Here is a 26,064-nt window from a genome sequence, read left to right as displayed (position 1 = left end):
GCCTAACAACGAGATCATCGGCCCCTAATGAATGGAGGTGGAATGAAATGATGAAAGGAACTCAAATGTATCCACTGACTAGTATCTAAACCGAACGATGATAAAAAAATGACTATGAACCCAAAACAATCAGTGAATCCGATTCACATTGTCTTATTTTTTGGAATGATGCTTGTCCTAAGGGGTCCAAAAGCCAGGTCGCAGGACCTTCATGATAGTACTAATCAATGGTAAAACAGAACAATGATGCTTGTCCTATAGTGGTACTAATCACAGGTAATGAAGAATCGTGGTGTTCCTCGCATGGTGGTACTAATGGCAGATAACGTAGACCCAGGGTATGCTACACATAATGGCACCACTCACAGGCAACACAGGTCCATGGTGTTCCTCACATAAGGCAATGTAGACCCATAAGATTCCTTACATAAATGTGCTACTCACAAGCAATGTAGACCCATGGTGTTCATCTCATACACGTACTAATCATGGGCGCAGGAGAAGTCTGTGGTGTTGCTCATATAGTGGTACTAATCACAGGCCACGTATACTCATCGTGTTTCATGCATAACAGTACTCATCACAGGATACGAATTTCAATTTAATTCCTCTTCCTGTCTAGTCAACCTCTCTACCTCAGGTAGAAGAGGTTACTATGGAGGTTATGCCCTCCACCAATCACACGTTTCAGTTTCGTGGCGAAGTGATGTAAGGCTGCTGGGAGAGCAGCGACTGTCCCCAATCACAAGTTTTGGGTCGTGGCAAAGTGAAGCATGGCTACTGGGAGAGTAGTTCTAAGCGACTGTCCCCAATCACAAGTTTAGGGTAGTGGCGAAGTGATGCATGGCTACTGGGAGAGTAGTTATAAGCGACTCTCCCCAATTGCAAGTTTCGAGTTGTGGCGATGTGATGCATGGCTACTGGGTGAGTAGTTCTAAGCGACTCTCCCCAATCACAAGTTTAGGGTGGTGGCGAAGTGATGCGTGGCTACTGGGAGAGTAGTTCTAAGCGACTGTCCCCAATCACAAGTTTTGGGTCGTGGCGAGGTGAAGCATGGCTACTGGGAGAGTAGTTCTAAGCGACTCTCCCCTGTCACAAGGTTCGTGTAGTGGCGAAGTGATGCATGGTTACTGGTAGAGTAGTTGTAAGCGACCCTCCCCAATCACAAGTTTTTGGTCGTGGCGAGGTGATGCATGGCTACTGCGAGAGCAGTTCTAAGCGACTGTCCCCAATCACAAGTTTAGGGTAGTGGCGAAGTGATGCATGGCTACTGGGAGAGTAGTTATAAGCGACTCTCCCCAATTGCAAGTTTCGAGTTGTGGCGATGTGATGCATGGCTACTGGGAGAGTAGTTCTAAGTGACTCTCCCCAATCACAAGTTTCGTGTCGTGGCGAGGTGATGCATGGCTACTGAGAGAGTAGTTCTAAGCAGCACACCCCAATCCCAAGTTTCGGGTTGTGGCGAAGTGATGTATGGCTACTGGGAGAGTAGTTCGAAGTGACTCTCCCCAATCCCAAGTTTCGGGTCGTTGCAAGGTGATGCATGGCTAATGGGAGAGTAGTTCTAAGTGACCCCCTCTAGATACCAGGCGCCCTCTGGAGTATACAGCCTAGCCTTAGGTATGTCAGGGCTCTGCTGAAGGTCGACATTTTATATCCCGGGTACTCGTGTGACTATGAATGGTTTCTGACTTTGGTTTTCATTCATCGAAGGCTGCAGGCATTAAAACAGCGTCTTTAAATTTTATCGTTAAGAAACGTAAACGTTTCAATCGGGCCCATTATTTGTTCAATAGTGAAACGTCTGAGGAAAATCTCCTTCGATTCCTGGTTGCCTCCAGGGTCGATGGGCAGATCTCCCTTCCAGATAACCCCTCCCTAATGAGTAACTCTATTGAGGATATTGTTGGTGGAGAGGTTGATGAGATACGGAAGCTGTGAGACGGCTCCGTACTTATCAAGACCACTACGGTTGTACAGAATAAGAGGTTAATGGAAGTACCAATGGCCCATTATTGGACATTATAAATTATCCAGCTAACTCATTCCTGGTTGCCAGCGTTTCGCCCCCGTGCGCTAAGTTGGGCTCATCAGTTGGTACATAGCATATCCACCAAGACGCATGGCTAGTGCATACCGTGGATGCCACAGTGTAGGCTACTTGGAGCCACCGACAGTGCCAATGCACTATGAGAAACATTGTCTCATTACCAAAAATTGATGCCTGCTTGCCCACCAGATGATATAGAGGTTGATTCCCATAGGGAACTTGAAATATTTGTCCCGAATGAGTAAATTTATAATACCAATAAAAATCGCCCGTTATTGGACATTATAAATTATCCAGCTAACTCATTCCTGGTTGCCAGCGTTTCGCCCCCGTGCGCTAAGTTGGGCTCATCAGTTGGTACATAGCACATCCACCAAGACGCATGGCTAGTGCATACCGTGGATGCCACAGTGTAGGCTACTTGGAGCCACCGGCAGTGCCAATGAACTATGAGAAACATTGTCTCATTACCAAAAATTGATGCCTGCTTGCCCACCAGATGATATAGATGTTGATTCCCATAGGGAACTTGAAATATTTGTCCCGAATGAGTAAATTTATAATACCAATAAAAATCGCCCGTTATTGGACATTATAAATTATCCAGCTAACTCATTCCTGGTTGCCAGCGTTTCGCTCCCGTGTGCTAAGTTGAGCTCATCAGTTGGTACATAGCACATCCACCAAGATGCATTCTATTACGACATGACGACTAGGGGGATGCTCTTGTGGACAGCGACACTATCAGGCCTCTTTTATCAAGCAGCCATGCACCAAAATATATGAATAACAGAAAATGCAACAATTACTGTCGAACAGGAAAATTTTAACAGCTACTACCAACAGATTCAAAACAAGACTTGAAACACTTGCACACAAGGGAAAGCTCACATTTGGAATAGCCTTCTAGTCAACAGATAATTACATACAGTACTTATTTGTCTACATAGTTACTGGTCACACCCCAACTGCAAAGTGACCATATAAAACATGCAGTGGCAGCTCTGTATTCTAACAACAAGGAGGAAACAAGTGGGTGTGAATTTTATTCATTCCCCAAAAAACTTCATGTTTCCTTCAACATCACACTACACTTCCAGTAACTGTCCGCTTGCATGTTAAACACAGCACTTCAGCTAAACACCAACTCCTATATGAGAAACATTAGAAGACTATGTTCAGCCGGGTAATCAAATCCCCTCGTGCAAGTTTTCAGGAGTAAATTTTGTATTTCTGAGTAGAGTCACCATCTGTGAGGATTTGACCCTGAATTTGCAGGTTTGGTTTTTTAACTCCGGGGTCAACTACAATTTATCCGGGTAAAATATTTGATAATAATGGTATTGACTTTATATAGCCCGCCTGGTGGCCATGATCGTTAAGGCATTGGGGTCTAAATGGTCTGATACTGTGGTTAGCCGATTGGAGTCCCGTTGGTCGAAAACCTTCTCACCATCAAAATGTTGACGCGCAGGGTAGGGAAGGTTGTGGTATAGAATTTCCGATCACTAATTTGCGTGCCAAAGGCCTGGATTAAATTCCAAAACTCTCTGCAGAGCTCTATGGAGTGAGGGTATAAGATGCTGTTGAAGGTGATTCATTTCTCAGATCAAGATATTAAAACCATGAGCTGACCCCTTGATGTTATTCGACAGAAGTAGGATAAGTGCAGCACCAGATTTCACCCTCTACTTTCCTACTATCATATATCATGCCATTAATTTCATTTCATTAACTCCCCTAATGAACTTGATGACTGGAAAGGCATCCGGTCATAAAAACTCTCCAGGACTTATTCATCTCAAATCATACCTGATCCCGTAGAGAAACGGGGCAAGGATCAAACAAACAAAACAAACTTATTAACTTTACGTCCCACTATCTACGTTTATGGTTTTATAGTTTTGGAGACACTGATGTACCAGAATTTATTCCCACAGAAGTTCCTTTACGTGCCAGTGCTTACCGACCTGAGGCTGACGTATTTGAGCATCTTAAAATACGACCAGACTGAGCCAGGATCAAAACTGTCATGTGGGGGTGAGTCTGAGCCACTCAACCCGGCAAAATATTTAATATTGTTGAAAGGAAAATACATACATTTATTCGTCTTCTCATTGTATATTTGGCTGTTATGGTGGGATGGCATGATCTATTTGTGTTTCCACCTGAAATGTTTGAACATACACAATCATTAAGGCGCAATTTTAGATTTATAATCAACAACCTAATGCTACACCATTGTAAATAGTAAAGCTCAACACACAGAATGTAGATATCATGTCTTTTATATGAACAAATCAGGCGAAACCCCTATTTAAATAAAAAACATCCGATCGAGTACATCATATCCAACGTTCAATCCCAGATTAAGTGCACCAGAATGAACCATGCAAGCTCAACAGCATTGACAAGGTACGAGCCAAAACAGTATGTCCTCTGATTTGAATATTACTCATGTGGTAATACATAAGTCTGTAAAGATTGGTCAGTGAAAATACCTTTCCTGCAGAATATCAAAGGTGCAATAACCCATTCCCTGTTAATCACCACTTGACTGCATGCCTTAATATTCCAAGTTACTTGTGACTTTGGTGTTCCATGACAAGTGTAGTCAACATCCGCTCAACCTACTGTAGAATGGCAATTAGAAAAATGGCCCAGTAAAATACGCCTACAATCCATTCTTACGGATCTTGTTCATGTGATCCTCAAATTTATATTAGTGTCACTGCAATCTTCTCCGTCATAGTGTGGATTTACCATGTGTGACTACATACAGTAGGTAGACTATCAGAGAAAAACTCCTGTGATATCTGCAAGACTAGATCCATGCCATGGTTAACATTAGGCAAGCGAAAGTTCCAACACTGTTACATGGTTGTCATAATCTGGAAAAGAGTTACGACTCATAATGCAAGCCTTTTAAATTAAGAAAAGCGACAAATGTCGGAACGATTAAAACAGTTTGTCTCTTGTTTGACCACATTGCACAACACTTCAAAAATAGTCACCTGGGGTGTCAGGTTATTTTTTCACTACTTTTCCAATCATGTCAGTTGGAAGATGAGACATTTCCAGTCGCGGTATAGCTTGTGGGAGAATTTATATGATCTATCTTTGTCACACAAATTGTCCGAACTCAGCCATTGTACCATTGAAAATGGAGCCGAATCTTCAGAATTTAATGAATGCCTTACATGATTTTACTGTAATGTTCTGTGTAATAGAAATTGGCATTAACTCATGTCCTTCATCTAGTATGTGCAGGCTAAGCTGGGTGAGGAATATTCTGTGCACTTTTCTTACAAATAGTTTTGTTTAATTTTTCATGTCATCTCTAATTTTGACCATCATATTTCCACAACAAAATGATATTATTAAAATGCCTGGAATTGAACTCAGGGATTATATGATTGCAATGGCAACTGAATCTTCAGCATTTAATTAATAAATAACTGGTCAGATTTCACTGTTAAGTTCTGTGTATTACAAGTCAGTGTTAAGCCATGTTCCTCAGCTTGTAACTACAGGCTGAGATGGTATGGTGCATCGTTGGATCAGCGCCCAGCGCCAAGCGGAAAGTTCAGTGCGGATGTCCTTGGTATCGTAATAGTATGGAACATAAAAAATGTACGCAAGGAAAAGAAGCACTTCCATTACTCATCGGACGAAAATAACGTCAGATCTATATAAGTTTCCGTTCAACAGCCGTAGAGTCCTGAATTCTGATGCCAATCAGACAAGAACGCCGGGAGCACTGAGGTACTCATCCCTTGGACGCACAAAGTTCAAGATTCCCGTATGGTAAAACACCATGACCTGCTGCGTGAAGAGGACCGTAACCGCCTCCTGCACAACCCCATCCATCAAGAAGCATCGACATTTCAAGGCTCTTTCGAGAGGACCGAAGGCATAATAGTCACATGGTTAATAATAATAATAATAATAGTAATAATAATAATAATAATGTTATTGGCTTTGCGTCCCACTAAATACTTTTGGTGTTTTCAAGAGCTGCCAAGGTGCAAGAATTTAATCCTGCAGAACTTCTTTTACGTGCCACTAAATCTACCGACCCATAGCTCACGTACCTGAGTATTTTCAAATAACACTTGACTGAGCCCCGATTGAACAAGGCATGTTTTAGTCAGAAAGCCTGCACATCAGCCTTTTAAGCCACTCATCCCGGCTATTGTTTAACAAAGGACCTGTTAGAAAAACATGGCACTTCATGCATGAGGAAAGTACGATCTTTCACGTGAGTTAGAGGACTGGTAACACTGATGATTGTACTACTGAGAAAATTTACCATTGCATACTTCGCTATGGATTGGCTTTACCGCAGAGTGATTTAACAGTCATCACACAAGCTGAGACTGTCGACATCAACATATTTGCACTTTGAAAACAAGGCTGTAGGCATTCTAATAGAATCTTGTTTAAGATTAGGAATTCATGAAAATAACGTTGAAATGTACCATGGGCGTTATCGCTAATGCATAAACCTATCTTCCTTGTCAGCTTAGTACCAAGAAGAAGTAATGACAAATAATACATTACATCAGTGTAGCTATTTTTAAAGTGAGCTGCCAAGTCTGTAGGACGACAAGACTTGGAGGAATTTTTTTTAACTCGCGTATTAAACTGGTGTGTTGATTCTGTAGTATTAGCGAATATCATCTTCGTAAGACTTCTAAGAAATCGTTCTACCCCACATCTAATATTACTTGTTCACGAGAGTGAGAGAGCGGGTATTAAATCAGTCTTTAAATTAAACCTTCCACCTCATTTGTTACACCAGTGTGATAGGGGAGGTATGTGAGAAATTTTATCATTTTGATTTTAAAAGTGTATGAAAAACTATTAACAAATTAGGAACGACAGTGTGAGAGAAGTTTACCATATTCGTTAGGAGAATGTCCCCGTTCTACAGAATCAGTCAACATATGTAATTGTACTGCTCAAACCGACACCATCCTTAGGGCAACCACAAAACCCCTTAGGACGATAGGTTTATAACCTTACACACCAAAAGGGTGAGAAGGTTGATTGTGTATTCGCACCCAGGAGGGGAAATAAGCAAACACCAAGGAGTGACAAGATACAAGAAAATAACATCATCAGCAACACATCACGTTGAACAGCAAATCGGAGAAGAAACACACACTAACCTTTAAAGAAATTGGAAGAGTAGCTTAAGGCCGTGGACAAAATTTAAAGTAAACAGTGGCAGTGCTATATCAATTCACGAAATGAAACTCAACACCATTCTTTGAACAAAAGGTAACTTTAATTCATAAAGTTAAATTAATTGTAACAACCAAGGGAGGAAATAAAAGAAAACAAGTAGTTAAGATATTTAAGTAGATTCAAAGATACAAAAACAAATGTTCAATTAAGTAGGTTAACTGAGAGTAAACCCAAAATTAATAATTAATTTAATTAATTAGGTTAACCCTAAAAAGTCAAATAAATATTAAAGTTTATTTATTTCACATATTCAATACATAAAAAGATATTTTAATAATGAATTAAATCTGTAGATAAAATTATAGGGACATGTTTCACCCTTTAATTAAGGGCATCTTCACCCTTAATCTCAAACTGATAGTTAATTAATCAGGTACCTGATTGTAATTCAATTATGTATGAATGTGAAGAAGATGTTGGAAAAGAGCAAAATGATTAACAATAGTGATGAAATTCTTAATATGAGGGCTTAATGAAGTCTAAAATACAAATAGTCATATATTTATACACTTTCTTGAATGTAGTTAAGAAATTCTTGAAATGAGGCGTTAATGAAGTCTACAATACAAATAGTCGTGAATTTATACACATTGTTGAATGTCCTTGTTTAAAAATTGATAACAAATTGTATACTGGTGGTTTTATAAGAAAGTAAATTTTGTAAAGTGGCGTCCTGTGGAGGTTGGGGGCGTTAGAGGAAATTTTTTGGATCTTAAACAGATTTAATGTCACAATAATAATAAACATGTAGTTGATAATTAATACATATTAAAGCTGGTAGAGAGTCGTTTCCGTTGCTCACTTCAAGTGAGGTTTATAATAAATTGTTACTTTGAAACAAGTAAAGCGGGGCCTTTTCAAGGTTGAGGGTGTTGGAGAAAATTTATCGGGTTCAAACGTCAGGATAAAGATGAAGAATGTAGTTAATAACTTAGAATGGAGTTTAAACACAATATTAAAAGATTAGTTAATAGACGTTTCTGCTGTTCACTTCAAGTGGGGTTTATAATAATATGTGAAGCGATAAAACTGTAGTCTTCTAGAAGCATGAGAGAAGAAGAGTGCTTGAAGGTAAGTTGCTGTGTTAAAAGTTAGCTGGAAGGAACGGCTGTAGTCTCTTGTATAGAGTCGTAAGGAAAGATTGGGTTTAAGTCTCTTTATTAATGTTGAAATTGGTTGACGTAAAGAAGAGTTGGACATTCAAGAATGTGTATAAATTCACGACTATTTGTATTTTAAACTTTATTAAGGCCTCATTTCAAGAATTTCTTAACTACATTCAAGGAAGTGAATTCGTCTAAGTTGGTTATCGCAAGGTCGTAAAATAATTTTCCAGGTAAGAACACGAACGACCCAAAACGCACACCAAAACAATTGGGTGGGCCAAAAGTAAATAATAAGATCAAGGGAAAACCGAAAAACCAAAATCCCATTAAAACTTCACAGGCACAAAGTACCCCAAAGAACACGACACCCGGACACACGCAATACAAGCATTTTCAACAATAAAATTGACGATAAATTTTCTCCAACACCCTCAACCATGAAAAGGCCCCGCTTTACTTGTTTCAAAGTAACAATTTATTATAAACCTCACTTGAAGTGAGCAACGGAAACGACTCTCTACCAGCTTTAATATGTATTAATACTCCATTTGGAATTATCAACTACATGTTTATTATTATTGTGACATTAAATCTGTTTAAGATCCAAAAAATTTCCTCTAACGCCCCCAACCTTCACAGGACACCACTTTACAAAATTTACGTTCTTATAAAACCACCAGTATACAATTTGTTATCAATTTTTAAACAAGGACATTCAAGAATGTGTATAAATTCATGACTATTTGTATTGTAGACTTTATTAACGCCTCATTTCAAGAATTTCATTTTCATTATTTCATAAGTGGCCGATCACCTGTTTGAGTGTAACTTTGGTTGAAACTGGTTAATTATTTTTTTGGAGGACAACTCACTTTTAATTTAATTTTTTCCCTTTCGTTAACCTAACTAATTGAATTAGTCCCTTTTAAATTATTGGTTCCCTTTTAAGGTTACATGTTATAATTCTCATGTTTAGGTCCGTATTGAAATGTACTATGAATTCAAATAAATTTTAAAGTTTATATATTCCACTTATTCAATACATAAAAAGATATTTTAATAATGAATTAAATCTGTAGATAAAATTATAGGGACATGTTTCGCTCTTTAATGAAGGGCATCTTCACCCTTAATCTCAAACTGAAAGTTAATTAATCAGGTACGTGATTGAAATTCAATTATATATGAATGTGAAGAAGATGTTGGAAAAGAGTGAAATGGTTGACAATAGTTATGAAATTCTTAATATGAGGCCTTAATAAAGTCTAAAATATAAATAGTCATAAATTTATACACATTCTTGAATGTCCAACTCTTCTTTACGTCAATGCCATCAATCAGCACATCACTATGGCAACAACAACATGTCCGGCCAGGGCGTAACGAAACAGGCCGGTACAAAATAGGGAAAAACCCAACAAAATGCCAAAGGAAATATGCAGACAAATAGGTTAAACTAAATTACAAGGACGATCAAAATAAAATTTAGAAAGGTTAAGTTGATTTAAACAAGACCTTGCGGAAACCAACTTAGTTCAACAACACATTGCTTAACAATTAATTCGTTCTCAAACAATTTTTACATGTATTAAAGTGAAGCTAATTTTAGTTTATTTTAAAATGTCGATAAAGCGCATTTTTCAGAAAGCCTGCATGAAGTTTTGGTCAAACAGTAGAAGTTATTACCCGAACAAACACTCATTTCAACACCAAAGGTACTATCATTATTATTATTATTATTATTATTATTATCATCATGTTGAGACGCGATGTATTGGAGTTCAATTTAGAGTTCCACTGAGCCACGAATCCTATTTTTCTTCTCCAGGAACGCTCACTTCGAAGTTTCTAAAGAAGAAAATGGATAACTTACAGTTTGCGGGATACCAGGAGCCGTTTACACATGCTCAAAACACGTCACTTTCCCATCGTCGAAACTGCAGAGATTAGAAGAAAATTGCAGGTAAACCAGCGTGGATTTATAAATATAAAGGAAGAACAACTCCACCAAAGTTAATGGGCTACAATGCCTGTAGTAAATCAGTCTTATCCGGGATCAATTCCCCAACAGCCACGCAATTGCTCTGAACGGACACAAACACCTCTTAATGATGGCTGCCGGTCTTCAAGTGAAAGCGTCTGCTCACTAAGCAGAGTCGTTTCCCCATGCAGCTCGCAACTCGTGCGCAGTTTGCCGGAAGTGGCATTGAGAGTTTAAAAGGCTAAATAAAGAGCGCAGCACTGCGAGATCAAGTTGAAAGGAAGAGCTGTATATCGCACGAGAATGGCAAGGTATTTCACTCCAAGTGAGATACGGCAATGTTCATTGTCAAAGTTCGTTGATACAAATTTCGAATGGTGCAGGTACCAGTCCAAGAGGTTTCCTGAAGAAGTTTGGTACACCAAATACCGTCACACTACATACTTCACAGCAATTTTTTCTTTACACGGTTATCAACAATTCGGCTTTAGCGTGGAATAACGGACCAGATATATCTTAGACTAGCATTTACACAACAGCTCGTACCTCATACGTACCAACCGTGAGTTTTTCCCAGTATAACTGAGCAGGTGCGTTCGGAGATTAGATTTTGATTAACAGTTACTACCACATTATTTCAAATAGTGCGGGCGCTGTCAGGTATGGCCGAGCAGGTGTTTTCGAAGATTATAGTTAGGGAAGACTGCAACTCAACATTCATGACAAGAGAGTGAGTAAACAATGAGAGCATGTGTAAACAGTTGTTTATCAACCGTACTCTAATTAGGAAACATTTTACCACAATCATTACAATAACGTCAGCACACTCCAAGAATTAGTGATCAATAACCTTTCAGGATTTCACTGAACGGAAAACTTATTACACATCAGATTTTGACGCGGTATGAGTACGCAGGTGCTTAATAAAAGTATCCTATCGACAATAACTTTTACCACAATCCTTACAATCATGCGGACGCTCTCGAGTATGAGTATCATGGCGTTTCGTTAAAACGTTTTCAACACGAAAATTCTTAGCTACGGGCCCTATGCACTGTGAGTGAGCAAGTGTCTATAAAGACCAAGCTTTTTAAGAAAACTTTTACCACTTGCCTTACAAACAAGCAGAATCTGTTGAGTATGCGTTAGGTCGTTTTGTTTAAGCGTTTCCACATCACGGAACTTTTCATCACGTCCCTTACAACGATATGGGTGGGTAATAATGGTGTGCAGGTTCTTATCTAGTTGGGCCTTTGTTCCAAACCTCTTACTCCATTGGCGAAACTTCCCCGGCGCAAGGCACTATGAAAAAGCATATGGAAGTAAAGGCCGGCGTAGTTACGAAAACTCTTACCACAAATCTTACAAACGAACGGAAAGTGTGTTAGGACGTGTTGCTTAAGTGCGTTCGTCTGACCGAACTTCTTTCCACATTCCTTACAAACGTGTCTGCGTTCTTGAGTATGTATGACTAGGTGCCTATTCCGATAGCACTTTCGTCGAAAGCTTTTGCCACATTGTCTACACCAGTGAGGACTCTCATTACTATGAATGGGCATGTGTTCTCGAAGACCAGATTTCTTGGAGAACTTCCTACCGCATTCATTACAACAGAATAACAACTCTCTAAGAGGATGGATTGGCATTTCCACATCCCGGGACAAGAGCAGTATGTCACGGACATTATCTGGGTGAGGTGGCAAATCGCACGTCTGAACATTTCCGTTTACCAATAACCTGCAGCTACTACCATCTGTATCCACCGGAACGCTAGAATAAAGAAAACTAAAAGTTAATACCTTTTATGTAAAGACAATTTCAAATAGAGAATCCAATAGCAAAATCAATATAGATACAAAAAAATTAAGATATAGAAGTATACAATTTACAATAATAATTATTCTGTTAAACACATAGCTCATTCGAATAAGTTTATATTATTTACAAAATTCTACTCATAATACGTACTGCACTTATTCATAATCAACTCATATACAGTATGTAGAATCCGATCATGTAATACTATACAACGGATATAGATTTAAATTACATCGTATTTTTTCACATTTAGGTACCTATCATGCACAACGGACTGCTGTCTTACCAAAGCCATTTTTCCACCCCCCTCTTCCCTTATTGCAGCTGTTCAATCTCTGCAGACTAATGGATGCAATTAATTTATTCACAAAAATTCTTTATACACAATAACATGCACAGGTTGGATGCCCTCAAATATTTCATTTCTCTGTTGCAGATTAATCTATTCTTGAATATCAGTGGAGATTTGGGAAAACAATCCAACACTTGACATGGTAAACTGTTCCACACTTTCATGCCCTTCCCAATCAATGAAAGTTTACCACAATCACCTGTACTGAAAACCCATGTAGTTTTTCACATGTGGTCAGTCATGTCATATAATTATTTTCCAGGTGAAGACTCTCTCCGATATCCCACCCCCGCACCTACTCACATGTATAGGCTCTCTATAACTCTTTAAGACTAGTTCTCTCTCTGCTCTTATTTAAGTATTCCCACAATGCTTATATAATTTTTCTGATACATTACCTTCCTCCTCAAATCCTGTTACAAATTCTTTTTATCCGCAAACCATATATTTCTTTTTTTAGGTATTCTTTGTGAGAATCTCAAACACTGTTTGCATATTGCAATAATGGATGATCCATACTTGTGTATCTTTACCTGCAGCTCCATTCCTTTTAACTTCAAGCAAATTTAGATCTCCCCCAATTATTACCATATCATTATTATTGTTTTCATGACTATAATCTATTAGTTTCTCAAATATTTCCATGTCTGTTTTCTCTCATCCAGGCCTGTGTGTTCCTATAATTCTCACCTCCTCCTTTTTATAACAATCTCATTTTGTCCTTAACATTTCATCCTTTTCATGAGTAAACCATTCATGTTAGCAGTAAGTTTCCTCCACAGAATAAATATCCCCCCTCCAATAACTTATATCCTCAGTCTCTGTGATAGTATAACCTTCTAGAAATACATCTCTATTACCAACCCTTCTCTCAACCACAAAGTACGATTCCACTCCTATCAAATTAATCTAATCAGATTCCAACAATATACTGAATTTTATTTGTTTATTTACTACACTTTGACATTTTACCAAGAGCAAACTTCAGAACACCTTCCTCCCTCAAAATTGCCTGTTATAATTGGGTAACTTAAAATTCCTTACTTTCCTGGTTTGTTTCCTGACTTTCAATACTCTGTTTTTTTGTACTCCTTTCAGTGCTTTCAATTAGTTTTTAAGAGTATGGAAGTGCAATTATTTTCCATGGTACTGTAAACTCTTTAATACTTGTACATAGTTCCCTCACGAAGAAACTTCTACCCCAGATATAGATAGGCACACCATACCATAATCTTATTAAAGTGCTTACAGATACAAATAAGAACTGTGAGTTTAGGTAAATCCATATTCACACAAGACCAGTCTGGAACCACATGCCTATGGGGTAATTTCATAACTAAGAAATTTGTTGAATTTAAGAGGGACAGTTGACTTCAGAAGTTTAATATTTTTCATAAAGACTCAATATTATTACAGAAGTAGTAGCCCTAGGATATACACTACCTTAAATTGCCCTGATACTACTATCCCTCTCAACTGCCACAGCAAGACTTTGCTGTAACTGTCATTATAAATATCCATTGAAGGCCTTACTAGTTTCTTTTCTATCAAGTTATTTTCACTATGTCTGTTGGGGAACTACATCACTATCTCTACATGAATTATCTCTGCTATCTAACTTGCCCCATATTTCTCCCAAAGCAGAACTCCTCTCTTACATGGAACACTCAATATCTTATTAACACACTGCTTCAAGATACTAGGTGCCCCAGACACCCGGCTTATATATCAATCACTAATTGATATGCATTTAGGCCAGTCACCCATGTGGCTGATGCCTTATCTGTTGTTTTCATAGCCTTTTCTTAAATGATTGCCTAAGTGGGCACTCAACAAAAAAATATAATTTAAACAATAATTTGAACTTAAATTTGATTAGGTGGGTAAAGTTTGATATCAAACAGTATCACTTGTGGATCAATTTAATCACAGTGTCAAAACTCAAGAATTATCAATAAACAACTGAATGTTGATTGAATAATCCAACTTTAAAACACAAACACTCTTGATGATAGCCTGAGTTTCTGAACACAATCATCATCATTAAGGTATTCTGCCTGATGGCAGGTCTTGTCATGGGATGAACCTCTTCCACTGTTGCCTGTTCAGGGCCTAGTTTTTCCTGTCCAAATATTTATTTCCTTGGATATTGTCCAACATTTTATACTTCTTCCTTCCGCTTCCTCCTTTGCCTTTCACCATTCCTTGTATTCCTCCTTTCAGTAAACAGTCCCTTCTCAAACAATGTCCGATCCATTTCATTTTTCTCCTTCTAATGATTTGCAACATACTTTGTTCTTCTCCAACTCTTCGTAATACCTCCTCATTCCTTACCCGGTCTTCCCATTTCACTCATTCTATTCTCCTCCATATCCACATCTCCAGTGCCTCCAATCTTCTCTCATCTTCCTTTCTCAGTGTCCAGGTCTCTGCACCATACAGCGCTATGCTCCAAATATAACACATAAGAAGTCTTTTCCTGAAATCTTTGTTTGGTGGCCCACAAAGTAATTTTGATCATTTCTTAAAGCCTTCTTTTGCTATGGCATTTCTTTTCTTAATTTCTGTCGTGCAATACATATCATCTCTGATCATACTTCCCAAATACTTAAAGTTCCTGACTTGCTCTATTTCTTCTCCCCTTTACTAATATGACAACTTCTACCTTTTCCTCCAATTACCATACTTTTGGTCTTCTTATTAATTCTCATTCAATATTCTTCTAGTTTCATGTTGAGTTTATCTAAAAATTTTATAATTTCATGTTCGCTTCCGTCACAACCATATCATGTGCAAATCTTATACATTCTACTCTCCTACCTCCAACACAAACTCCACTTTTTCAATTAAAACTTTCATTGATTATTTCTTCGAGATAGATATTGAACAGTGTTGGTAATAAAGAGCAGCCCTGCCTTACACCTCTTCCTAATTCAATTTCTTCACTTAACTCATCTCCTATTCTCACTCTTGCTCTCTGGTTTAAATACCAATTCTTTATTAGTCTTGTATCCCTCCAAATAACTTCATGTTTCTTTAGGATTGTCATCAATTTGTCCCATCTGACACAGTCAAAAGCTTTCTCAAGGTCAATAAATACAGCATAAACCTTCCTGCTTTTCTCTATGTACCTCTCTCCTATCACCCTTAGAAGTCCAATGGTGTCACTTGTTCCAACTCCTCCCCTGAAACCAAACTGTTCTTCACCTATAAAGTTATTCAGCTATCGATATTTCCTTCTGTTGAGCATCCGCAGTAGACTTTCACTGCATGTGAAATTAGACTCAATGTCCTATGTTCTTCACATTTTTTTGCTGTTCATTTTCTGTTCTATAGGGATTAAGATGATTTCACTAAAGTCCTTTGCCCATTTTCCTGTCATGTATATTTGATTACATAATCCAATCAACTCCTTTCTTCCTCCATTATTTAACGCTTTCAGCAGTTCAACAGGAATCTCATCTATTCCCATTGCTTTTCTATTTTTCGTCTCGTTCATTGATGGTTCTATCTCTCATCTCAGTATGGTTTCTCCTTTATCATCACCTTTAACCACATCTTCCTCCTTTAATTCGAGTTCTTTTTCATTTGGTCTGTTGTCCCGATCATATAGCCATTCTATGTATTCTTCCCATCTTTTCAATATTTCTTGGGGTTCATGTATCATTGTGCCATCTATAGCTTCTATTTCCTTATTGCTGTTATTCCTTCTCTTTTCTTTGAATACTATATTTGTTACTTCTTTGTACATCAAGTCATATTTCCCTTCTTTCTCCAGTTGCTCTATCTCATCACACTTTTCTGTCAACCATTTCTTCTTTGCTTTTTCTGTTTCTCTTCTCAGTACATTATTTAACTTCCTGTAGTTACACTTTCATTCTTCTGTATTTACTGTTTTCCATTTCCTACGTTCCTATATTTTACTTATCACTTCTGATGTTATCCTAGGAACATCTCATCCCCATGGATAAAATATTTAGGAAACAAATAGTTCAGGAATTTTTAATTACATGACAGCTTAGTCGAGAAATGCAGCAGTTTGAGTTAATGGATAGGCCGTAACCCTGGTACAACTATAATGTTATTTTCTTTACGTCCCACTAACTACTTTTAGAGTTCTCAAAGATGCGGAGGTAGCAGTATTCAGTCCTGCAGGACTTCCTTTACGTGCAATATGAGGCTGACATATTTGAGCACTTTGAAATATCACCGAACTCAGCCAGGTTCGATCCTGCCAAGTTGGGGTTAGAAGTCTAGCACCTCAATGATCTGAGGCTCTCTGCAGGCCCCAGGAAAGAAAAATCAAGGGGATTTACTTCAATGCTTCGTTCCACCCACTGAAATTGATAATTTCAACCAATTCAATGGCCCGAATAAAGTTTTGTCTACGTACACCAACATGACATAGAAATGCGAGGGTCACACAATTATGACGGAACAAGATACTTCTTTGTATGTGCAGAGGAATGTCACTGAGAACGTCTGACATCATTTCAATTAGGAACTGCAAGTACTCTTGGCCTGTCAAATACAGTAGGAGTATTAACGGCCAATGACTCTGTCCCTGCTTTCTTCGTACATATTCAGTGAGAACCTAGGCTGAACTTGACTAGAAACATGAAGAGGATTTTCATCATTCCATATATCAGTGTTAAGAATATTACAAATTTCATAAGGTGTGAAATATTATTCATCAACAGGAATAATCGTTGGTAGAAAATCCAGTTTTCTTTTCAAGAACAATGGACAAAAGCAATTGATATCACACAAAGGAGATATTTGTAAAGTGCCACTAAAAAAGAAAATGCAGTTTGATAGAAGAATGCAGTGATGTACAAAGATATGAAAGGAGACAGAATCACATGTCTAAATCACAGCAGGTTGATTCTCTGGACTGTTCATGGCCAAGAATGGCCAAAAGTAAGGTCATGGTCAGCCAGATACCCCACACCAGGAACACTTATTACAATACGGAGAACAGAACTGTGATGGTAATATTAATAATCTTTTTCCTGACTCAACTTCCAAGTGATACATCTGGACGGCCTGCTAATCACTAGATACTATGGGTAGAGTTACTTTAATTTTGTGGAATTTTCTATCACACCACAATCGTACCAACAAGTTAGGACAGATAGTTAAGTACAGGTGACAGAATTCAAGAATGATGTGAATGGACCTGTGCTGGCTTTTAAACCTTGATATTGGGTTTCCAAGGTCTTCACTTGCCCACTTGTCTGAAAGTGGAGCTACTGAACACAAATAGCAAATTCAATATTGTTGAGGGTTAAGGTGTAAAATCAAATTACGCTAAACTGTACTTACTCAACTTCTTCTTTGAGACAGGCAACAAGCTGATCAACCGTGGGTTCATCCATGCTTATTTCATCCTTAATATCAATAGAAGGCTGTAAGGAACAAATATGCAAAGCAAAGTAAGAAATGTAGAGTAAACAGATAACTAGAATAAAAGTTTCTAAATAAACATGACAGCTGACAATATAAATTTCAGAGTTGCACAGCAAAAACATCAATATATTCTCCTGATGTAAAAAAGGGCAACATGTGTCATGTCATAATTATATGAAAAACAGGAAAAAGATAAGGAACTCATAATAGGATAGAGAGGACAGCTCTGGAAGGTAAAGGTAAGGGTATGTTCTGCCCAAAGGCAGGTCCAAACCTCCACAGATGTGTGCCTGAGCGGAGTTAACATATGGTAGGGTGGCCAGTTTCTTTCTGTTTCTCTATTCCCTTACCCCCACCAACAGCATGTGGTAACACATCCAAATCTTGACCATGCCCATTGTTGCTTAACTTCAAAGATCTCATGGGATCCGGTGTTTCAACATGGCCACAGTCATTGGCAAAGGGAGTAATAAAAGAAGACAAATTAGAAGGACAAGTAAAATCCCCACATCTATTTTCTCTCTTCCCACACCATGCTGTCATCATGTTCATCCCATTTTGTCTTCTTAAATAGCTTGTCACTGGTTTGTGTCTTGCGTTCTCACAGATCACTGTCAAAGAGGCATACATTGGATCTCACCCTCTTGCCTACCATGTCCATGTTTGGTTAACTAATTGTCAGTTGCTGGACTAAATACTGTAGAGCCCTATATATTTCACTATCCAGAGAGGCAAGAATCCAAACTTTTAAAATATGGATACAGCAGTAAAAGATATAAATCTTATGCTCTTATAAGTAGCTTTAAGTAGCACCAACAGCGATACATCTTAGGGAGGTGATGGGATAGGAAAGGACTAGAAACAGAAATATATTTATTAAAGTTAATTACAAATAAGACCAGAGGTATCTTTATCTAAAACTAACTGCCATTTTAACGTAAATGTATCGACTAAAAGAACACTTAAAAAGCATAAGATATATTTTCCTACTGAGGATATAAGAATAAGATTAAAAACTAAACCTGTAAGGGATTACAATAATACTTTTACCACTTCATAAACATAGACTATACTGACGAGGAAGAGAAGACATACGAGAAACCTAAGAATTTTAATGCTGAGGATGAATTAAGAATGATACTGAGCATTTAAAATGTATCTAGGAGATAATGATATTTTGTACTATTTATATATTTCGTGAAAATTCACTTACATGGCTTAATAAGTGAAACGGTAGCGGTATTTAAGATATTTATTCTGAGTTCTGACACTATTTTGCTGCATTTCATATAGTTTAAGGTCATTATATAATTAAAGGCAGTGACAATAAACGACTTACTGCACTTTACCATATGATGCTGTGGAACCTGAAGGGTTTTAGCTGTAAACCTATTTTCCCAATCATGCACTTGACTCATCTGAACAAACGACTAGTTCAAATATGTGGGAGCATTAGATTTTAAAATTCTCAGCAGTAAACATGCAGCTGAGTATGATCGTCTATCCCTGAGTTTCAACCAGACTGCGGCTTTGTAGTAAGATGTTACGTGACAGTCTTTATGAATACTGAAGACTAATCGCACACAGGCATTCTGAATACGCTGGAGTTTGCTGTTATATTTCTCCGAGATATCGCTGTAAATTACAGCGCTGAAATCTAAAATTGGAAATACCATACTTTGGATCAGAATTTTTCTTACAAAAAAAGGAAGATATAGATAGATAGATAGATAGATAGACATGATTTATTTTAACTGGCAAAGTTAGGGACACGTGTCCCTGTCTTACACTTAACCAGCGAAATACATAATTAACATAAAAATATATAACATACTGAATAAATGAAAAAAGAGAATGAAACAAATTACTACGGTACTATGCTATCCCGCTGTACATAAAAATAACTATTATAATACACAATATAAATTAACATTTTGCTTCCTGCGAAGAAATTAACATACAACAAAGAACGAATTACAATTTCAATAATAATAATAATAATAATAATAATAATATAGATAAACCTACTAAAATTTACAATTAATTTGTCCAATTTCAGAAGTATATCACATTGACGAAATGTTCAGTTTTCATGTGTTTACTGTGGGTGAAAAACATTGTAAAATGGGGATAGGGATAAGGATAACTATGCAGGAAAACCACAGCTGAGTACTTTCTAACACTACTGATGAATAATACTAATACTAATAATAATAATAATAATAATAATAATGATAAGAAGAAGAAGAAGAAGAAGAAGAAGAAGAAGACTGTCGCACTACAAGCTCGTTTCATAGAGATATTTTGAACACATACTTTTAAATCTTCCGTGGTTTGATATCCCTCTGACCTCCTGCGGAAGGAAGTTCCATTCACGGCTGGCCACAACAGTGAAGGAATTGTTGTAGGTTGAGGATTTATGCTTAGGAATAGCGAGCAATGTCGAGCTCAGCGCTCTGGTGTTTTTATCATGGTGTTCAGAAAGGCTATGGAATCGTTCATACAGGTAAGATGGGGATTGTAAGGTAAGGATTCGGTGCAATGAAGTCAGGGTATGCAGCTTGCGTCTGTCTTCAAGGCGTAGCCATCCGAGGTCGACGTAAGACTGGGTAACATGATCTGAAAATTTCAGATTACATATAAATCTTACACAGGCATTCTTTGCACGTTGTTGTTTATCTCGAAACTCGGTTTTCACATCTTTGTAAACTACGTCACAATAATCGAATATTGGAAGAACGAGGATTTCAACTAGTTTCTTCTTTAAACTGAACGGAAAAGTAAATTTGAAATTGTTTAATGTGTGCAACGTAGCAAAAACTCGTCTACTCACAGATATTATCTGATCCGTCCACGAGAGGTGCTGGTCAATGGTTACTCTGAGATTTTTTACGCTCTTGCAAAGGGGCAAAACCTGATTTTGAAATTGTACGTCGGGGATGGACAGGCGGAAATTGTCGGAAATAAGTCTTGGGTGGGCAATTTCTATAGTTTGGGACTTCCTTGGGTTCAAAATAAGTCCATGCTGGTAAGACCATTTACTTATGGCCTCTAGATCCATGTTAATTTTCTCGATTGCTGTCAAAACGTCTGTTGGTTTTGCATGGATGTACAATTGTACGTCGTCAGCATAGATGTGACGTTTACAATGTGTCAGCTGTTTAGCTAGGTCGTTGATATAGACAGAAAATAGCAAAGGAGCAAGGGTTGACCCTTGTGGGACACCTCTTTTTACATATTGCCACGAATAAAATGCACCTTGATTGGTGACACGTTGTTGACGTTCGTGTAAATAAGCTCCCAACCATCTCAGAGTACTGTAGGAGAACCCTAGGTGATAAAGTTTGGATAGGAGCAACTCATGGTCTACAGAGTCAAATGCTTTGCTGAAGTCCAATAATACTAGGATAGTCAGTTTTTCTCGTCAATAGCCTGTCTTATATCATCGGTCACGCTTAGTAAGGCAGTACATGTACTGTGATTGCGTCGGAAACCTGACTGGTGTGGGTCTAATATGTCGTGGTCGTTGAGATAGTTGGTGATTTGATTATGCACTATGTGTTCGAGTCCCTTGGCTACTATTGACAGTATATTTATAGGTCTGTAGTCACTGTTTAGTCTAGGAGATTTTATCTTTGGTAAAGGATGCACCAGGGCCATTTTCCAGATAGTTGGAAATACACTATTTTGAAGGGAGAAATTGTATATGAATGTCAATACTGGAATAATAGCGTCGATAATTTTCTTTAGCATTATGATACATATATTGTCCACCCCTGTGGATTTAGTTTTGATTCGCATGATAGCCGCTTTCACTTGAAGGGGTGAGACATAACTAAAATAAAATTTGTCTCTGCCTACAGGTGGTGTGTTGTAATTTGCACACAAAAGATTTTCTTTTGCTTCTTCGTTTAATTGTACATGGGAGGATACGAAGTGATTATTCAATTCATCAAGAGAAACTTCCAAATCGTCTACCTTGTCTGGTTTATTTAGTCCAAAATGGCGGATTGACTTCCATAAAGTAGCGGGTCTTACGTCAGGTTTTATAAGGTCATGGGCGTACTGTAGTCGAGCGTTTCTTACTGTCTGAGTCGTTTTATTACGTAGTCGTTTGTAATAGATAAAGTTTTCCTCTATCGGGTAATGTTTATATTTCCTATGAGCTGCATCCCGCTTAGCCATCATTGCTCTAATATCATCATTTAGCCACGGGGAGAGTCTTTTACAGACGCGTGCTGTTCGTATAGGGGCATGTTTGTCAAAAATTTGTAGTATCATGTTATTGAAAGTGGTGACCATGTCGTCAATATTAGTTTTATGAGTTATCGCCTGCCACGGCATCGAAAAAGCGTCTTCCAATAATTTTTCGTTGTTAATACGGCTATAGTCTCGGTAAGTCACGTGCTTAGGTTTATGTTTAGGGCATTGCAGTGCGTAAGACATGAAGATGATGTCATGGGCTGACAGTCCGGGAGCAGATGTCTGGCCGTGATGTAATACTCTGTCAGGGTTGTTCGTTACTATTAGGTCCAGTAGTGTGTGTGAAGTTCTAGTGTGGTGAGTGGGAGAAAGTGGGAGGACCACCATGCTGCATGCCTGAAACGTATTCAGTAGATGGGTGGCTTCGGAAGAATCTGGATCTAGAAGATTTGTATTAAAATCTCCCATCATTATAAAATGTTCGTACATAGGTAACAGTCTGTTAATATCAGTCTCTAAGTCATTCAGACGGCGAGCTTTAGGCGGTTTGTATACTACACCTACCAAGCATTTAACAGTAGCGATCTGTATCTCTATGAACATGTACTCAGGTTTACACTCGTACTGTTGAGGCGACTGACAGATAATTTGAGGTTTCAAGCGCGAAGAGACAAAAGCACAGACCCCACCTCCCCCTTTGCCAAGTCTGTCATTCCTCAGAAGGCAGTAGCCAGGTAATTCAAGATTCTTAGCTTGATGTTTGACTTTCAACCAACTTTCACTGCATAAGATGATATCAAAGGACAGTGGAATGAAAATCGCTTTTAGTTCATCTATACGAGTTTGAGAAACTAAACTCTGGGCATTAAGGTGACATATGTGAAGTGCGCTTTTATGTCTATTTAGAGCTGACTGGAGAATGTGTGTTATAGCTTCAAGGGGTGGGGTTCGGGTCAATGGACTAGCAGGTAGACAGGTTGAAGGGCTGGGCAGGGAAGGGGAAGTGTGACAAGGAAAAGTATTGCAACGGTCAGAGAGATTACTGCTGTTAGTGGTATGCATTGCCAATTGCTAAAATGAAAACTAACTAGAAGCAGAACACAGCATGCGAATAGAACCAATGAATAATCAGCAATTTACGTATTTTAGACAGCTAAATTGTCTATAGGCCTAATAATAATAATAATAATAATAACGTGCAACAGCAGATTACGCGTACAGAATGACTCGAGTAGGAGCTTATTCTACGTAGTGTAGATGTTAGATCTATGTAGACGTAAATACGAGGGCCTGATTTAAATTTGAACCAGTTAGGAAAGTGATTAAAGAGTAAGTCAATCGACAGATGGTAGGATAAGAAGACAGATAAGCTAATCGATATTAAGATCAATTAATACGGTAAATGGATGGATAGATAGATAGGCAGATGATAGATGGATAGATAGATAGATAGATAGATGGATAGATAGACAGATAGATAGATAGATTTTCTTAAACTAAATAAAAAGATAGCTTCTCGGCTGTGACTTACGGTAAAGGATGGGAAGTAGACTCACATTGTCAAGTGATAAAGCAGCACTGCAACAGAACATTATGCCATAGGAAGTTCCTTTAACTGGCAAACTCTTAATTTCATCCCGTCCGCCTTCTTGATTATGATGTCTCCTGAATCAGTCCAAGTGTTTGTAAGTCCAAAACGCTGGATAGCTGTCTTCAAGATGGACATTCTGACAGCCGTAAGATCTTCACGGATTGTTGTAGATGATCCTTTCAGTTTCCTTTTCTTCGTGAAAACGTCCTGCCGTGAGCGATAAGACACAAATTTCACTAGGATGGGTCGTGTTTTTCCTGGAGATCGAGGTCCTACTCTGTGACACCTATCGATGTCATTAAGTCTCACATCTGCACCTACTGCTTTGCACACGTTGAGCACTAGTTCATCGCAGTTTTCGTTCGAACTTTCAGGAATGCCGAAAATTCTTACATTATTTCTCCTGCTATATTGCTCCAATGAATCACACTTAGCGTCCATATCCTCCTTCAGTTTGTGGATTTCCGCCTCCTTCTTATCAAGTTTATCAGTTAACTCTGACAACGCTTCGATATTAAATTTTAAACTTTTTTCAAGTTCCTTTATGACCACTTCTGTTATGCGGGTCGAGATGGCCTGCACAATTTTTTCAAGGAAGCTGTCCGAGTTAATGAAGTCGTCCAGCGCGCACTTCACGAGGCGGTCTACGTTGGCAGCACTGGTAATGGCTGGGCTTCCAACTCCGTTGTTTCGGCGACCCATTTTCTTTACAATGCGAATTTGGAAGAAAAAGAAGATCAATACCAACAAAACGTGTGCGTATATTGATTGGTAAATACAAATGTTACACTTCCGCAAATTTTTGTCACTTTCACTGCTGTATAACACCTTCAAATCACTTGATTACTGTGGAGCCTCACTCACTTACGTCCATCACCAGGCATCACCAACCATCTCATATGGCAAGTTTCATCAAAACGGATGCAATATGCCAGACACTTTCTTGACCAAATGCTTGGCATGGAAGGTCCAGGACAGAGCATTATACATTACAATTCCTAAATTCTTAACTCATACCTGATACATGGACTACAGAACCGTTTATAATTATTGGAGGAATGTCCCTGTTGACAAGATTTGATAAATTTCTTTGATATCCTAGAAAAATAGCTAAGGTTCTGTTTTCATTTAATACTAAATTATGACTAAGTGCATGTTGATATAGTCTTTCTATATCTAGATTTTACTAATACTTTTGTCAACATGATTCATAGGAAAATGGTAATAGATCTGTAAATCATCGGCATACATAAAATGTCATATGAGTAACAACACAGTAAAGGTTTCCACCTATTCAATACAAAATATATTCACAATATTTTAAAAATCAATACGGACCAACAACATGAAATTTATAAACCTTAATGATGTAGCTTACCAGGCAAAACAGAAAGCCTTTCAATATCTAGGCCTAAAATTAAAAATAGCCAAATTAAGCAAAGATGTTGATTTCCTAAAACAATGTATTTCACTTAACTTGACACCTAATTTTCTAAGAAGCAATAAAAAGAAACATCGGATTTCACCTCAAACCATCAAAACTCAAAACAAAACCAACAAAATATGGTTAAGAGACAGGAAGAAATCTTTTTTGAATCAGAAATTATACGACGCTCACCTCGCAGCGACTAAACTACTTTCAAACGTACAATGAACACTTTTCTATCAACAAGTAGAGAACAAATTATTCAACGAACTAGCCAGAAACAGTCAAATTTAGAGAATAAACTCAACAGGCTAAAAAACTGCCACCTACATAACCAACAAACTAGAAACTCCAATAGTAACACCTTCGATCATACGCAGTTTCATCCAACTGTCGTAAATCTATCAAACATGCCCTTAAGTGAAAGTGAACACTTAACTTTATCCAAAGGACCAAAACACAACTGGCCAAACTTGAACAGCCTCAACATAGCCGCTACTATGATAACAGAATCAGAGCTAGCTATTAGCAAAATGCCGGAAGATACTCTTAATGAGGTTAGAATCGATGTTAAAAGGAAACTGACTGATATCCTCCACAATTTAACCAACCCGGCAAATAACCTCATTAATAGAGAAAAAATAGCTGAACAAAAGTGCATATATGCCCTCAAGAAGAAAATTAAAGACAACGAACTCATCGTAATCAAAGCTGACAAATGTAGCAAAGGCTTTTCAGTCTGTCAAACACATAGCAAATACAATGTAAATTAAAACACTAAAAGCATATCTGTAAAACACACACTAACATACAAAGAATGACATGTTTCGTTCTACAAGAACATCCTCAGATTCTATCAAATCACTTAAAATAAG

The 26,064-nt window shown here is 38.0% G+C and overlaps 1 protein-coding gene across 2 annotated transcripts in view; it reads right to left on the bottom strand.

The window, feature by feature from the left end:
• Window positions 1-7,384: 7,384 nt before the first annotated feature.
• The window catches only part of LOC136884652 (zinc finger and SCAN domain-containing protein 31), a 58,567-nt gene continuing 39,887 nt past the window's right edge, over window positions 7,385-26,064 (bottom strand). For both annotated transcript variants that reach the window (XM_067156890.2, XM_068230200.1), the window contains 2 exons: window positions 17,886-17,968; window positions 7,385-12,160 (listed from right to left, as the gene is read on the bottom strand). In XM_067156890.2, coding sequence (XP_067012991.2) covers window positions 11,632-12,160; window positions 17,886-17,968 — 612 coding nt within the window. In that variant the 3' untranslated portion in view covers window positions 7,385-11,631. The remainder of the gene's footprint in view (window positions 12,161-17,885; window positions 17,969-26,064) is intronic.

Source organism: Anabrus simplex, chromosome 13 (assembly GCF_040414725.1).
Source record: "Anabrus simplex isolate iqAnaSimp1 chromosome 13, ASM4041472v1, whole genome shotgun sequence".
Taxonomy (NCBI): Eukaryota; Metazoa; Arthropoda; class Insecta; order Orthoptera; family Tettigoniidae; genus Anabrus; species Anabrus simplex.
The sequence above is the reverse complement of the archived record's forward strand: the minus strand, read 5'-3'. Positions and strand labels throughout refer to the sequence as shown.